This window comes from Nicotiana attenuata, chromosome 6 (genome assembly GCF_001879085.1).
Source record: "Nicotiana attenuata strain UT chromosome 6, NIATTr2, whole genome shotgun sequence".
Taxonomy (NCBI): Eukaryota; Viridiplantae; Streptophyta; class Magnoliopsida; order Solanales; family Solanaceae; genus Nicotiana; species Nicotiana attenuata.
The window spans coordinates 19,412,821-19,428,732 of NC_031994.1; the positions used below are offsets into that span (position 1 = coordinate 19,412,821).

The window sequence follows — 15,912 nt, forward strand, 5'->3', positions numbered from 1 at the left end:
ACTTGAAAATCCACATCGAACCAAGTAGGCCCCATTTGTAAACACAGACTAATTTCCCCAATGGTGGACCTTTGGGAGCCGTCGAAAGCTTTTACGTTGATGGCCCGTCCTTAATCTCGAGCAGCCCCTTACCCAAAGTCCTGAGTGTTACCAACGGACAAATGTTGAGGCTGGATCCCCCATCAATCAGGACTCTGGTGACAAAATAATCTTCGCATTGCACGGTGATATGCAATGCCTTGCTATGACCCAACCCTTCTGGTGGCAGCTCATCTTCATGAAAAGTGATCTTGTGACTTTCCAATACCTGTCCTATCATGTTAGCTATCTCTCCGCCGGTGAGGTTGCTTTGCACATATGCTTCACTCAGCACCCTTAACAAGGCATTCTTGTCTGCATCAGAATTTTATAGCAAAGCAAGGATAGAAATTTGCGCCGGTGTTTTGTTCAGTTGATCAATGACCGAGTATTCCTTGGCCTGTATCTTTCTCCAGAGATCATCCGGCCCGGTCTTAGTAATGGTTGGCCGGGTAGAAGCCTGCTTGCTTGACTCAGCCAGATGTTCCGGGGTATAAACTCTACCAGTTCTCGTCATACCCTGTGCCGCAATAGCTTCTCCGAACATAACCTTGCCTTTCCTTCTTGCCTCGGCTGTGTAGTCCCATGGTATAGCCTTTGTATGGAACAGTGTTATGGCTGACATCGCCACTGGAATTGGCGTGGCTATCTTTACTCCGAATGGCGCCTGCACCTTGGGCGATAAAACTATAACTTCGAATGGCGTAGGTGCCTTTGCTAGAGACACGAATTCGACCTTAATTGGCGCTGGCGTCTTTGCAGATGGTGGCGCTTCAAATCCCAATGGTATGGACATATTTAACTTGGCATCCCCAGAGGGCTGAATCTGGACTATGATCGGATTAAGGGTGACTATTGGTTGCTTTGGGTCGTCACTTTCCGTGATCAAACCGATTGATCCTTTGGGATCCCAATCATCCTCTATTTCAATCATGTGAACGCCTCCTCTCTTGTGGTCTGGCAGAGGGTTATTGTGGATATTTGGAGCAGGTTCCCTTTACCACAATAATCTTGTTATCCATTAGAGTCTGGATCTTATCTTTCAGAGAACGACATTTATCAATGGTGTGTCCTTTCATGCCGGAATGGTATGCACAGGATTTATTTGGATTAACCCACTGAGAAGGGTTCTCAGGGGTTACAGCAGGGATATGGGTGACATAACGAGCAGATTTAAGTCTTTCATACAACTGGTCGATAGGTTCAGTAATAGTCGTATACTGTTTTGGAGGTCTTCGGTCAAAATTTGGTCGAGGTCTAGGGAAGTTTTGGCGTGCAGGCGGGGATTGATAGTGGGTTGGTTGAGTATTGTAGGCTTGGTAAACATGTGCGGGTTGGGAATATTTGGGTGAAGTAGGCTGATATGTGGGTGGTGGAGGTAATTGATAAGTGGGTGGTGGAGTTTGGTAACAGGGTGAGGGTGCTTGGTAGTTTGGAGTAGGCTGATATGTGAGTGGAGGCATTGGGTAGGTTTGGTATTTGATGGGAGATTTGGTTCTTTGTGCAACCATCACAGCTCCTACGTCACTCTTTTTGGACACACCTCCAGACTCCTAAAGGAAGAAAAATGATCTTTGCAGCATACATAGGGAAGAAGCAACTGAGCAAGATGCAATAAAGATGCCATTAGGAGTCGTTTAGAAACAAGTTACGCAAAACATAAAACAAGTCGTTAGAAACAAGTAATTATGAAAAGAAAATCAACCAATAAATACAGTTAAATTACTATTCGATATAAGTTCCATCAGTATAAAATTTTAGTACATCCTTAACATTAACAAAAATTAAAAACTACTAAAATTAGATAAGTAGATACGTAGATCAGCAAACACACAAATCCCACCGAGTCGTGATGGCAAGTCGTAATGGCGTTTAACTTAATTTGCTAGGTAAACCAACTAACATAATATCACCAAATTTGAAGATCAGTAATAAAAAAAAATAAGAATAGGAAATTCGATGCAAACTATCTAAAGAACCGGTGATACAAATCATGAACAACTAAGATTTGGAACTTCAATGTTGGTATGAGGAAAAAACATTATTTGTTTGAATATACATAAACAGAAATACAAGTTCTAAACTAACATGAACAAGATGGCAGCTAATGTCTTCAACGCTCGCTCTCGAACTCCGCAACAGCTCAACCTCAATTTCTGCATGCAAGGTGCATAAGTGTAGTATGAGTACAACGAAACTCACGTACTTGGTAAATATCAAGACTAACTTTAATGAAGTAGTGGCGAAGTTTTAGTCAAAGATACTCACTGTATATAACCTGTGCAGCTCATAAGCATATATAATAACAAAGAAACAACCACAGAACAATGGAGATATATAATAAGCATACTTTTGGATAACAAGGTAAAAAGCATATAAGAATGCCCCAATCCTGCATATAAAGGAGATATACAACAAGTAGCTTTTACTCGAATACTTCTACATTAATATAGAGTGTCTATACACGATAAAGAGTTAAAGACCTAATTTCACATCAATTTCCAAATAGCATTTATACGAATACTCCTACATGAGTCTAAAATGTCTATGCATGGCGAAGATTCAACATATACATCAATCTGACGCCCTCAAAGTGTCCAACAATACACTAACAAGCTAAGTCTCATGCATATGTAATATGCATGAATTTGCATATGTCGATGATATGCATGAATGTTTCTACATGAATCTAGAATGTCAATGCATGCTCACGACTCCACCATAACTAATATCCAGCATATCCCATATGCTCCAACATGATCCAGCTCATCCTATGTGCTCAAACACGATACATGTATCACCTGCGCTCACAGAGTCTAAGGTAGCATGGGTAATCACATGACTCCAGATGGACAAATCCATATCCAAGCGCCCGCACAGAAACTCATCATGCCATAACATATTAATATCACAAGAACCGCACGACATAGCCAGCCATAATAATATCAATCGCATGGACAACTCATGTGCCATAATCATCTCAACTACACGGACAACTCACGTTCCATAATCTCAGTCCATATAAAAAATCTTATGCAAGAATGTATGCATATGAATAGATAAGCATGTATGCACTTGGACAGAGAAATAACCATGCAGGGATATATGCATGTTACATGAGATGATCTCTATGCATGATGTATGCCTATGTATAACATACGACTACATCTCCAACATGTAATCAATCATACAAATAGCCAATATGTCCAAATAAAGCAAAAACGTAGACATGACCTATAACATGAATAAGAAAGCTCAAGTAGCTATACAAATAATTTAAGCATATCACAAGTAGAGCATGTACCAAAACAAGGCATAACGAAGCTTAAAATATGCACCGAGTATGTTGTAACCTTAGTACCCGGATATACGCTCGTCATCTCTCACATACGTCACTCCCAAACACATAACATATAACATGTAAGCCGAATTTTAGAAAATAGTCCCTCAGGTTGAGGTTAAGCAAGATACTTACCTCTTAACCATTCCAACAAGTCCAAATGACCTAATTGAACTTAATTAAAGTCTCAGAATACGAACCGAAGCGCAATAACAGAAAAATCAAACTTGAGTCAAACTTGTGAACTCTTAAGTTCTTTCGAATTGCCAATTTTCAACTTAAAGCGCCGAATCAACCCCGGGCCACCCGAGATCCAATCCGAATATACGTATCAGTCTAAAATCATCATATAAACTTATTGGAATCTTCAAATCCCGATTACGAGTCCGTTGACCCAAAATATTGACTTTGGTCAACTCTCTTAATTTTTAGCCTCTATTCATGAACTAGGTGCTTTAAATAACCCCATGCGATCTATTCCATCCACGCTCGCAAGTTTGTCTTTTGGTGTTTAATCGATGTATTGTTCCATGTCATATTAGTTATACATAATAATACTCCAATTGGTGCATTAAATTGTAGAGAAATGTATATTTTAGCTACTCCGAAAAGTAGTCGACAAAATGATTTTTTTTTGTAAATGTATATTATACACATATTTTATACACCTTTTGGCTACGGAAAGCAATTAGTTTTGGCCGACCGACAAATATTATATTTTTCCATAAATTATACCAGGATTAGCTATGCTAGATTTCAAAATACAAACCAAACACTGGATTCGGATACCAAATTTTACACTATGACTTATTTCATCTAATACATTAAAACCAAACAAGTGCATGATGTTAAGAGTTACTAAAATTGGAAATCGGAATAGAAAATAGGGATTCCAGTGAACCATGCCCAGTGTAAGATTCTAGTTCATTACACGGCAAGCAACCTTGCTCAATGCTGGTCCCTATTCGGAGCTTTTTGCCCAGAAACTTAATGATACATGATCATAATGTATAGTTTCCAGTAATGGGTACAAACTCACCACCTCAAAACACAACAGGATAAGACAACATCTTCCATATTCCAGGTGATGATGCCTTCTCAAATAAAACTAAGAAAAAGCATGAAACAGAATAAACTTAACCAGTATTCTGCATTCCAGCAGCAATACCCTTCATGGTCAAGATGAGTGTGTCCTCCAAGCCAGGGGCGTATTCGCTAGTCGGATTCAGCTTCACAAGTTCAGCAGCTGGCTTTGATTCCATGTATTCCTTGGATATGTGTGGCCTTGGTGTGACACTGTAGTTGGGGTCACGAATACGCTTTAGGGTGTAGGCTTGGCACACGTTCAATGTTGTGATATAGGAGTCACGCAACCTGAGGCGTTGTCTCAAGTAGGGGTCGCCCTCCAAAAGATCCTTGTGTCCAGCAATCTATCAAAAAAGGAAAAGAGAGGTTTAGATGTGATAATGTAGAGCAATCAGTTGCGAAGCAATCAAGCACGATAAGTGAGAACTGATCCTTTCGAGAAAAAATTTACCTGCAGCAGGAGGCTCTTTGTCTCTTCGTAGTTTGACCTCAGTTGTTCACCGAAGGACCACAAATCTTCTGAAACCAGAAGCTTGTCATATAATGCAGCAATGCTGGGGTTTCCTTTGGCAAACACCATTTCAACCAAATCAATTGTTACCCTAAAGAATGGCCATGCATTGTACATTTCCTGCAGCATGCGGAGGTTTTTGACATCCTTGTTGATGGCATACTTAAATGCTGCTCCAAAGCCGAGCCACACGGGCAGATGGAATCTAGTCTGAGTCCAGGCAAAGATCCATGGAATAGCTCTAAGTGATTCTATGCCTCCGCTGGGTTTACGCTTTGATGGACGGCTGCCAATGTTCATTCGACCATACTCTAACTCGGGTGTGGCCTGCATTCATGATTGGTAAAAGATATAACTACAAAACTCAAGGCAATTTTTGTCACAACATCTACAACTAATAACCAAGTTCATTCCTAGTATACTTACCAGGCGGAAATACTCAACGAATCGGGGTTCTTTAAAAACTATTGATCGATACTTCTCTGTAGCAACAACTGCAATTTCGTCCATAAGCGCACGCCATTCTGGTTTTGGAGAGACTGGTGGATGCATCCCATGTTCAAGGGTAGCAGCAGTAAAACGCTGAAGTGTCCTAAAACACAAGTGTTCCTCCCCAAAACATTGCTCAATGACCTCACCCTGAACTGTAACACGCAGATTTCCATGGATTGTATCTGGTGGTTGAGACAATATAGCAAGATGGGTGGGGCCACCTCCTCTTCCAACGGTACCACCTCTTCCATGGAACATAGTTAGCTTCACGCCGTACTCCTTGGCAACTTTTACAAGCTCCTCTTGAGCCTTATACAGCTGCCACGCTGCCGATAACCGACCTGCATCCTTGCCAGAATCAGAGTATCCGATCATGACCTCTTGCTTGCCATTAATCCGGTTTCTGTACCACTCAACTGAGAAAAGACGTGCAACAGCAGCAGGAGCAGCATCCAGATCAGCCAACTTCTCAAAAAGTGGAACGACTCGTAAAGGTTGCTTCACTCGGCATTCACGCTGTAGAAGCTCAACTGCAAGCACATCAGATGGTGCAGTGGCCATTGAGATGATGTATGCCCCAAAGCAGTCAGCTGGGAGTTCGGCTATGACATGGAATGTGTCCAAAACGTCGGCAATTTCTTCAGTTTTTGGAAGATCGGGTCCAAATAAAGGTCTCTTGCCGCTGAGTTCAGACAGAAGCCACTCTTGTTTACGTTCTTCAGACCATTCTCGATATGAACCAATTTCTAAGTGCTGAGTAATAGCATCAAGCACATCGGTATGGCGCTCTGACTCTTGTCTTATGTCAAGTCTCACAAGTGAAAGTCCAAAGGTCGAAACTTGTCTTAGGAAATCCAGAAGGCTACCGTCAGCGATGGACCGATCACCACAAGCACAAAGAGATCTGTAGCAGAGCTCAAGAGGTTCCAAGAACTACAGAAAACATATGACCATATTAGTGTTATATGACCAAAGAGACTAAGTGAACTTTCACCACTTAATTTTAGGATGTTCTGTACGTAGAAAGCAGTCACATGAAAAGAAAAGGTGAAGTAGTATAAAACCTGCTCAATATTAGTATAAGTTGCTTCCTCTGGAACTTCAGAGTATCCATGGGCTAACAGTTGGCGAGCACGCTCGCGTGTCTGATACAGCTTATCTCTCACATCACCAAGAATTACCCGATAGGGTTCATTTGGAGGAACTTGCTTCCAAAATTCTGCATTAGAAGAAAATGTTGAAAGGTCTGAGAATATGCCATTGCTCTGTCCCAAAGAATTATTCCTTTTTTTTTTTGGAGGAAAGGAACATCTGTCTCAGAGAAATTGAGAGAGCTGTTTTGCAATTTCTAAAAAATAAAGACTGACAAAGAGCAACAGATGCTAGAATGACCTCTTTTTCTCTCTTTAAAATCATAAAAAGTAACACCCTTTCCTTACTTTCGTTTTTCTTTTTGATAGGCAATAATGAAAATAACACCTTGGCTCACTTGAAAGGAGAAAATTTGACTCATACCGCAAACAAGCATTTAACACATTCCTATCAAGTCATGCAACTAATGAGCTTTTTTCTTGGATTCAATTTCATGGAACAAGCTCAATAGCAATCACGAGTTACCTATGTAGTGTTTTGCATCTCTCCTTGAAGAACTGTGGAGTACTTCATCTGATCGCACGCGAAGCTCATCGTTGCAACGCCACATAGATAACTAAAAGAATGTGCAAGTTAGAAAAAATATAAAATAGTCTTGAAATGGCGCAACATCTCAAAATGGATCGAGACAAAAGTAAGAAAAACATGTCGGATACCTCAAACATGAGGTCCTCTATTTGCGAATAGTACAAATTGGCTGCCATCATTCTGGCCAATAAGCAAACATCTCTTGTGACCTCAGGCGTCACTCTTGGATTACCTATATTAAGAAGCGCAGGGTTGACAGACATATGAGGAATATTTACTGCATTTAGCAACTACGAAATCCATGTCCGGCATATATTAAAAAAATCCTTCCCAGAGGAGCAGAAGGAACATTTTGCTGTCCTCCATCCCTTCAAAATACATTTCAAACCTCTTTGTAACAACATCGTTTGTTCTGACATTTTTTTTGGCTTTTATAGTGAATGGTTGTTATATACCTATAACAACATTAGACGTTTAGATATTAATGGGCCGTTTTAGACAAAAATTATCAAAAATCAATTTTTCCCCTTTTAATGTTACATTTAAAACATAAGAAAGTTATTTAAGTTTTTATTCTCAAAAGATATGCATAATTTACTAATTAAATAATAAAGAAAGCTAATAAATTATTAGTAAATTCATAACTAAATGTGCAGAGATTTAAAATTTTGTGCAATGAAATGAAAATATGCAAGGATATCTTCTAGTGAAATTGAATGAAATCTTTAACTATGGAAGTAACATAATATTCCTTATCGTATGTGGTGCATTAAAGCCTTTAGACTTATTATTCGTAATCTTAGAAATTTTACATGGTTGTTATAGACAGATAATTTTACAAAACAACCTTATGTTACAAAGATGGTTGTTATTGTTATAGGTAAAAGGTTGCTACAAAGATGGTTGTTGTTGTTATAGGCAAAAAACTGTTATAGAGGTAAAATAAATGGGTTCCATAAAAACTTGGCTTTTACATCGATGACTATTATCGAAGGATGTTGTTATAGAGCGGTCTTACTGTAATATAATCCCCTTTCATTTTCTTGTCCTCAACTTTCAACTAATGTAAGTGGAAACATTCTAGGAGGAGAGGAATCATACCATCACGATCACCACCCATCCAAGAGGAGAATTGAATAAGAGGTGCATTATAAGGAACTCGTTCATCAATCCCTATGTTTTTGAGAGCTGTATCAACACGGCGCAGGAACTTTGGTACGCCCTTCCAAATTGTTTCATGGAAATAGCTCATTCCAGCTCTCATTTCATCTTGTGGAGTTGGAGGAGTTCTTCGGATCTCATCAGTGCGGAAAGCAGCTTGAATCTGCACAAGAAGTAAGCAGCAGACAGTTGTGAAAAACGAACTAACTCCACTGTTTCAGGATAAAAATACAACTCAGATTAAATGGTTGTGTTACTGCAGGAAGAAATTAAGCACATCCCTTCAAAATTTATCAATCTACGTGGAGGTTGAAACACAGTTAGATTCAGTGTAAAAGGATAGAGTAACAGTACAACTGATACTTTACTCAACCGCCAGAAAAGCAAGGATTACTTGCATTACTGTAGTGGCCATCTCATGCAAATAATTCAGCTTCATAGTGATTGACTGATTAGAACAAAGTCATAGAAGCTTTCCACACCAAAATTTTACAAAATTCTATATATAGAAAAAGTTTTTGACATCAAATGTTGCAACTTCGTTGCACCAGTAAAAGCACAAAGGTTCAGTACATTAAGTAGAGCTCTTTCCACTATAACATGCATAATTTAAGTTTTGGAGTATTAACTGAATAACCAAACAGATAATTTTGGTTTTCCAATCTTACTGCAAAGTCTTTAATGTTTCCCATCTAGAAAGCTTAGAGAGTAAAACTACACTAATATATGACGCGGCATAGATAAATAAGATCGAATTTCATTAAAGGAAAACCACATGCATTAAGTAACTAAACTATGATAAGTACCTCCCTCTGTAAAGCCTCATCAAGCTCCTGCTTATCATCAGGTGTAATGTCTTTGGCATACAACTGAGCCAAGCAGTTGCGGATCCTGAAAATTTAGTTATAGAGTAAGGTTATAGTGGAAGAAACTAAACAAAGTAAGAATGCAAGAAATTTGTTTGGGCAGAAAAGAGAATTTCCATCTACACTGATTAGGAAAACAAAAACGAAGCATAAAATTGACAAAAAACATGGTGGTTAGAGACCAAACCTTCCATGCTTTTGAAGCAAAGATCTTCGAACAGATTGAGTAGGATGAGCAGTTAGGACGAGATCCACTGTCTGATTTTTCAGAGCATCAAAAACTTCTTGAGGGGACTTCTTCAAGTCCCCCACCAGTTTCTTAAAAGTTTCTTCAATATCTGATTCAGTTGTTGCATTGCTCTCATCGACAAAATCCCCCGTTTTCTTCAGCTTTTGGCGCCGGCGGTAGGCGATCTGAACCTCCTCGGCCAAATTGGCCAAGTTAAGCATGTGAGAGAAAGCTTTAGCAATGACAATTGAATCCCCTGGATCCAAACTTGTTAATACATTGCCAAGCTCCTCCAGTTTCTTCGGATCATGCTTTCCTTCATACTCGGCAGAAAGCTCATAGCACTCTTGGACCTAGAGTGATATTGAAGAAATCAAAGACTTTAACGTTGACCAGTCTTTTACAAGTACATCTCAATTGATTTACGATGATGGAAGCATCCACACCAAGTTTAGAATTTCAAATCACTACATACGTGGATTTCGTCTACTCTACTAACCTTGTCAAACTACTCAAAAACGAGCGATCCACCAAGAATGAAGTAGATTACATCTAGCAATAAACCAGATTAAAGCTAACACAGAAATTCAAGCAAGAACCAGATTAAAAGTGGAAGAGAAACAACACCTTTTCTTTGTTGAATTTAATCGAGTTCAAACTAGTCAGTCTTTCACAAGTATATTAATTAATTTAATCAACTCAATGAACCACTTGGTCAACACTAAGATTAGGATTTTAAATCACCATAAACATGAGGATTTTGTCTACTCTGTTAAACTAACACAGTCAAACTACTAAAAATAAGTGATCCACCGAGAAGGAAGCGTTTTAAGATCACTATCTAAATACTATCTATAAGTAGTACAAGCATTTTGGACTCAAGTATTTGTGGTCAACTCAGTCAGAAAAGACCTAAAATCCAGTCTTTTTATTCCTTTCTTGATAAGTCACTTAAAAATTCAATCTTTAACATAAACCAGATCAAGAATGGAGGAGAAAACACCCTTTTTACAAATTCAATCAAATTCAAACTTGTGTCTCCAAAACCAAGTAAAATCACAGAACTTCATCAACATTAACTCGAGAGTAGACAGCAACGAAACAACATTTTGAAAGATGATGGACAATTGACTATATAATACCATTTTTAAGTATTACAAACATTTTTACGTATTAACAAACATTTAGGCTCAAGTGTATATGGTCAACTCAGCCAGAACATACATAAAAATGCAATCTTTTTCTTCTCTTTATTTAAAATAAGTGGCTTAAAAATTCAATCTTTAGCATAAAATAGATTAAGAATGAAAGAGAAACAACACTCTTCTTTTCAAATTTAATCAAACTCAAACTAGTCAAATCCATAAGAGGGCAGCACGGTGCACTAAGCTGCTGCTATGCACGGGTCCGGAAAAGGGTCGGACCATAAGGGTCTATTGTACATAACCTTACCCTGCATTTACAAGAGTTGTTTTGTTTCCTTGACTCGAACCCGTGAATGGCACTCAAACTAGTCAAATCCAAAGACCAAAAATCTCAGAACTCCATCAACAGTAAATTGACAGCACAAACAAGTAAATAGGCCCAAAAAACAAAAGAAAGAATAATTGGGAAATAAAACATACTGTTTCTTTGAGATCTTCACCATGTAAATCCTGAAGAATATCAAGAAAGCGATCCAAAAGCAAAGCATCATACTCAATAAGCTTATCATCCTCAGAAACTTTACCAGGTACCAATTGCCTCAACTGTGCATCAATTGATGCCAATTTCTCCAAATTACGATTCGCCATTTCTCACTCTCCACTCCCCCCCCTCACCTCAACTATCTATTTAAAGGCCCTGCAGCAAAGTACACAACTTAAAAATTATCGAAATTTTTACAAATTAAAACTGACCACAATATTTGATCATGACACCCCAAGAAAGTACAAAAAAAACAAAGGGACCACTAAATTTCTAGCCACTCAAAGAAAACCAGTTGGCAACTCTAAGTTTTTACTGTATTAGTAATTTATTTGCAATTAAATGATTTACCAACATAAATAATGTGCAGTACCTGAATTTTAATATGTCAGAATACAAAGAATGAGAAGAAAAAGAAAAAGACTCGTGTCTTCACAGTAAGTCCAAGACTTTGGTTTGAGGAGTTATGTGATGTAAAGATACTGAATTTAAGGTAGCTATATATAAGGAAAAAAAGAGTTTTTTTTCTTTCTTTAATTTACAACCATATATTATATTGGCATTTATTTATTGAAATTTAAGTTTTAAGTGATTACCTTTCATGCCTCGACATAAGTTGGAAAATAAGTGAAATGTCAATCTCAAATAAAAGTAGCTATCTTGGCTTTACTTAACTGTCCTATGTCCTAAATGGAATATGCCTAAAAATTCTTGATTTATTTTCCAAAATTTGACGATACTCAATTTTTGTCTAAGTGGGCGTTTGGACATAAGAATTATAAAATTCCAAAAAAAAAAGTGAAAAAAAATTTCAAGTGAAAATTAGAGTTGTGTTTGGACATGAATATAATTTTGGGTTGTTTTTGAATTTTGTGAGTGATCTAACTAAAAGTTTTGAAAAACAGTTTTTTGGAATTTTTCAAATTTTCGAAAAATTTCAAAATTCATCTTGAAATAAAAATTGAAAATTTTATGGCCAAACATAAATTTCGAAATTAATAAAAAAAATAAAAAATTATTATGTCCAAAAAGGCTCTAAGAATAGGGATAGCTCATCTTCCTACTTTATAACCAACTACTATGTACGACCCTTGGCATAAGTTAGCTTGCATTTCTCTTATTTGTCCTTTGAGTTTTCGAAATTTAATGAAGACAAGAGATGAATAGACAATTGTGTTATAGTAGGGACGTTATACAAAAGCGAAACTGAAATCAATTAGATAAATAGACAACTTTGTATTTATTACTACTTTTTATTTGCCAATTTGTTTGGATACAGAGTTTTAAAAAAATGAACACCAAATTATCAAAGATATGTACACACAAAATATCAGAAGTATTCTTGTAACAATTTATGTTCTGTATCCGAAGGAGCTCACCACAAGTCTTGTCAATTGAAAAATGGTAGTACTAGTACAAGTTAATATTTTTGAACAACTAAAAAAAGGAAATGGTATTAAATAAATTGAGATAGATAGAGTAGTTCTCTATGGTAATGAATGCAAAAATTAATATATACTTTTAAAAAGTTGTTCAACTTTAATTTATATACATTATTCGTGTCTAGAAATGCTAGAAGCATAACATTGTTGTTTGAAAGTTGTTCAACTCTATATACATAAATTGAATCGAGAAACGATGAAAGTAATGCAGAGCCAGAATTTGAAGTTTATGGGATCTGATATAAACCCACAATAATGCAGAGCCAGAATTTGATGTTTATGGGTTTTGAAATGAACCTACAGCTCTTTATAGCTAATGTGTTCAACAATTGAATATTTTTACGTTTAATAAATTTTTTAATACAAACATAAATTTTGAACAAAATTTACCAGATTCGTCGGAGATGAGAAGCTTAATATTATTGCAGATATATGCATTTACTAGGCTATTAGGAGTACTACGTTGTAAAAGTGGTGCATTGTCGAACCTCTAAATGGCCCCTGGTACCAAACCCTATTGAGAAAAACAGAAATAAAAGAGAGAAAATTAGGGCATAAAATTGTTGGGTTTTGGATGTATTTAATATATATATATATATATATATATATTAAATACTCAAAAGAGGGTGAATGAGAAATGGAGGGGAATGAAATTTTTGAGTGAAATTTTAAGTTCCCCCTTGGCAAATGGGCATTGTCCCATATTGGAAGAGGAAGAGGTTTTTTATGGGTATATAAGCAATTGCTCTTCTTCTAGCTCTTAAAGAGTTGAGAAGAAGGCAAGCCTCGCGCCGTCGTCGTCGTCGCTCGGCTGCGGCTGATTAACTTTTTGGACCAAATTTATTTGTTAATAGTAAAATATTAACAGAAATGTTATTAAATATTTATTTTAATAACAGAATATTAATATTAAATCCAATCTGTTTTTCTGTTTTGGTAATAGAAAAGTAACTACCCTCTTCAATTTTCCCTCTTTAAATGGCCATTTATATAACGGCATTTATGCTGTGGGCGTTTTGCATAAACAGCCATTCAGAAGAGTTGCACCTCTTCAGATTTCAGCCCAACTTTGGCTATAAATACAACACTATTCTGCTCAGAATTTCACTATGATTTTCTGAGTTTTCTCTCTTTCTTCTGCATACTTTTAGCATCAAACAAAGTAAAAAGTAAGTGTGATTTTCTACCGAACTTTGTGTTCGCTGAAACACTGGGGTTTGAAGTACCACTACACTAGTGTGTAATTCGTTCTATCCTGGGAGGAAATAATCCATAACCTTGGGTACTAGGAGGGGATTAAATTCCTTAAGGAAACACTGTGAATTCAGTGGGCTCGAATTGGTTTTATGTCATTTCTGTTTATGTTCATTTCTGTTTATATTCATTTATATTTCCAGAATTATTTTACAAATACAATCTACTAACAAGCTTAAGGAATTTAATATATTTTCTGTATTTGTACTTACTGTTTCTGGAAGAGTAAAACCTTTGTGGTTTTGTACTCTATTAAAATCTACGTGATTTTAACGTTTGTGTCATTCTTTTACAGAAATGACTAATGAGAATGAGAACCAAGCTATTCCAATGGTGACTGCTAATGCCTCAACTAGCCGAACGACACCGACAACATTGGCACCGGCGGAGAAACCCGGAAAATTTTTCGGGATTGATTTCAAGCGCTGGTAGCAAAAGATGTTCTTCTATTTGACTACTCTAAGTCTCCAGAAGTTCATCAAGGAAGATTTTCCTGTGCTGTCCGATGAAACTCCAGAAACTGAACGCTTTCTCGTGATTGAGGCGTGGAAGCATTCAGATTTTTTGTGCAAGAATTATATTCTAAGCGGGCTGGAGGATGCTTTGTCTAACGTCTACTGTGGCGTGGAAACGTCAAAGGAACTGTGGACTGCGCTTGAAAAGAAATACAAAACCGAAGATGCCTGGTTGAAAAAGTTTGTTGCTGCAAAGTTTTTGGACTACAAAATGGTAGATAGCAAGTCTGTTATTACCCAAGTCCAGGAATTGCAAGTGATTATTCACGATCTCCTTGCTGAAGGTCTTGTCATCAATGAAGCATTTCAAGTAGCAGCGATGATTGAGAAGTTGCCTCCTTTGTGGAAGGACTTCAAAAACTCTTAGAAACACAAAAGCAAGGAGAATGTCCTTGAAGATCTCATTGTTCCGGTTGAGAATCGAAGGGACAACAAAGCTGCTGAAAAGAGAGGCCGTGAAACTAACATAATGGAGCAAATATTGTGAAGAGACAAAAAGAAGGAAGAAGGCTTCTGAACCAAAATACAACCCAAGGCACAGAAGCGGTTCAGTGGAAACTGCTCTACAGACTGTGGAAAAACCGTACACAAATCTACAGGATGTTCGTGCTCCGAAGAAGAGACAAGAAGAAGGCGTCAAGTAGCAACATGGTTGAAAAGCATGATGATGTTGATGATTTAATGCGTCATGCTTTCGAATGCAACTTGGTTGGCAATCCTAAAGAGTGGTGGATTGGATTAGAAGCCACTCGCCATGTTTGTGCTGTTAGTAGAAGCTTTCTGCTTCTTATGCTCCGTTTGACCCGATAAGCAACATTTCCTATGGAAAATGCTTCAAAAGGCGAAAATTTGAAGGATGTGGGAAGATATTTCTCAAAAATGACTTCCGGCAAAGTTGGTGACTTTTTGCAAATCAACGCTCCTCATGTTCCCCTGAGATTAGGGCAAGAGATTTACGTCTCTGCCGTGGACATTCTTGTTTACGAATGATTTTTAAATGTGTTTTTTGTTTCCGATAAGGTTTGTAATAAGTAAGAATAAAATATTTGTAGGGAAAAAGGTTACCTCACTGAAGGGCCTTTTCAAGCTGAATGGTAATGGTTTGTTGAAAATAATAATAAATATTTCAGCTTCGTCTTACTTACTTGAGTCAAGATGAATTATGGCAATATTACGTTTGGGGTCATTATTATCAAACCTTAACGGAAAATGATTCAATTTTTGAAGTAATTGACCAAGTTTGAATGTGATAAATCAATGTCCAAGTATGTGTGGAAAATCTAAGTATGTTTAAACATCCTTATAAATCGGTTGAAAAGGAATTCAAATCCATTTTTTTCTTTTTTTTAGACCTTTAATTCACACAGAATATTTGTGACAATGAAGTCAATACCATCTCGCGGTGGAAAAAAGTATTCATAACTTTTAATTGACGATAGTACTCGATATTTGCTATGTTGACTTACTTAATAGTAAAGAATTGAAGCAATAGACGCATTCAAGCAATAACAAAAATGAAGTTGAAACGCAACTTAATAAGAGAAATCAAAATGATAAGAGTAATAGAGGTGG

The 15,912-nt window shown here is 37.2% G+C and overlaps 1 protein-coding gene across 2 annotated transcripts; it reads right to left on the bottom strand.

Moving 5' to 3' along the window:
• On the bottom strand, window positions 4,199-11,603 carry LOC109226677 (phosphoenolpyruvate carboxylase). Of its 2 annotated transcripts, XM_019391502.1 has the most exons (11): window positions 11,503-11,603; window positions 11,069-11,285; window positions 9,402-9,796; window positions 9,155-9,239; window positions 8,289-8,511; window positions 7,316-7,419; window positions 7,125-7,215; window positions 6,572-6,726; window positions 5,442-6,440; window positions 4,956-5,342; window positions 4,199-4,848 (listed from the first exon to the last, which is right to left on the bottom strand). In XM_019391502.1, the coding sequence occupies exons 2-11, from the start codon at window positions 11,234-11,236 to the stop codon at window positions 4,555-4,557; spliced, it is 2,901 nt and encodes a 966-aa protein (XP_019247047.1). In that variant the 5' UTR covers window positions 11,237-11,285; window positions 11,503-11,603; the 3' UTR covers window positions 4,199-4,554. The 2 variants fall into 2 exon arrangements, with proteins under 2 accessions (XP_019247047.1, XP_019247048.1); XM_019391503.1 differs by lacking the exon at window positions 11,503-11,603 and having other exon boundaries at window positions 4,262-4,848; window positions 11,069-11,318.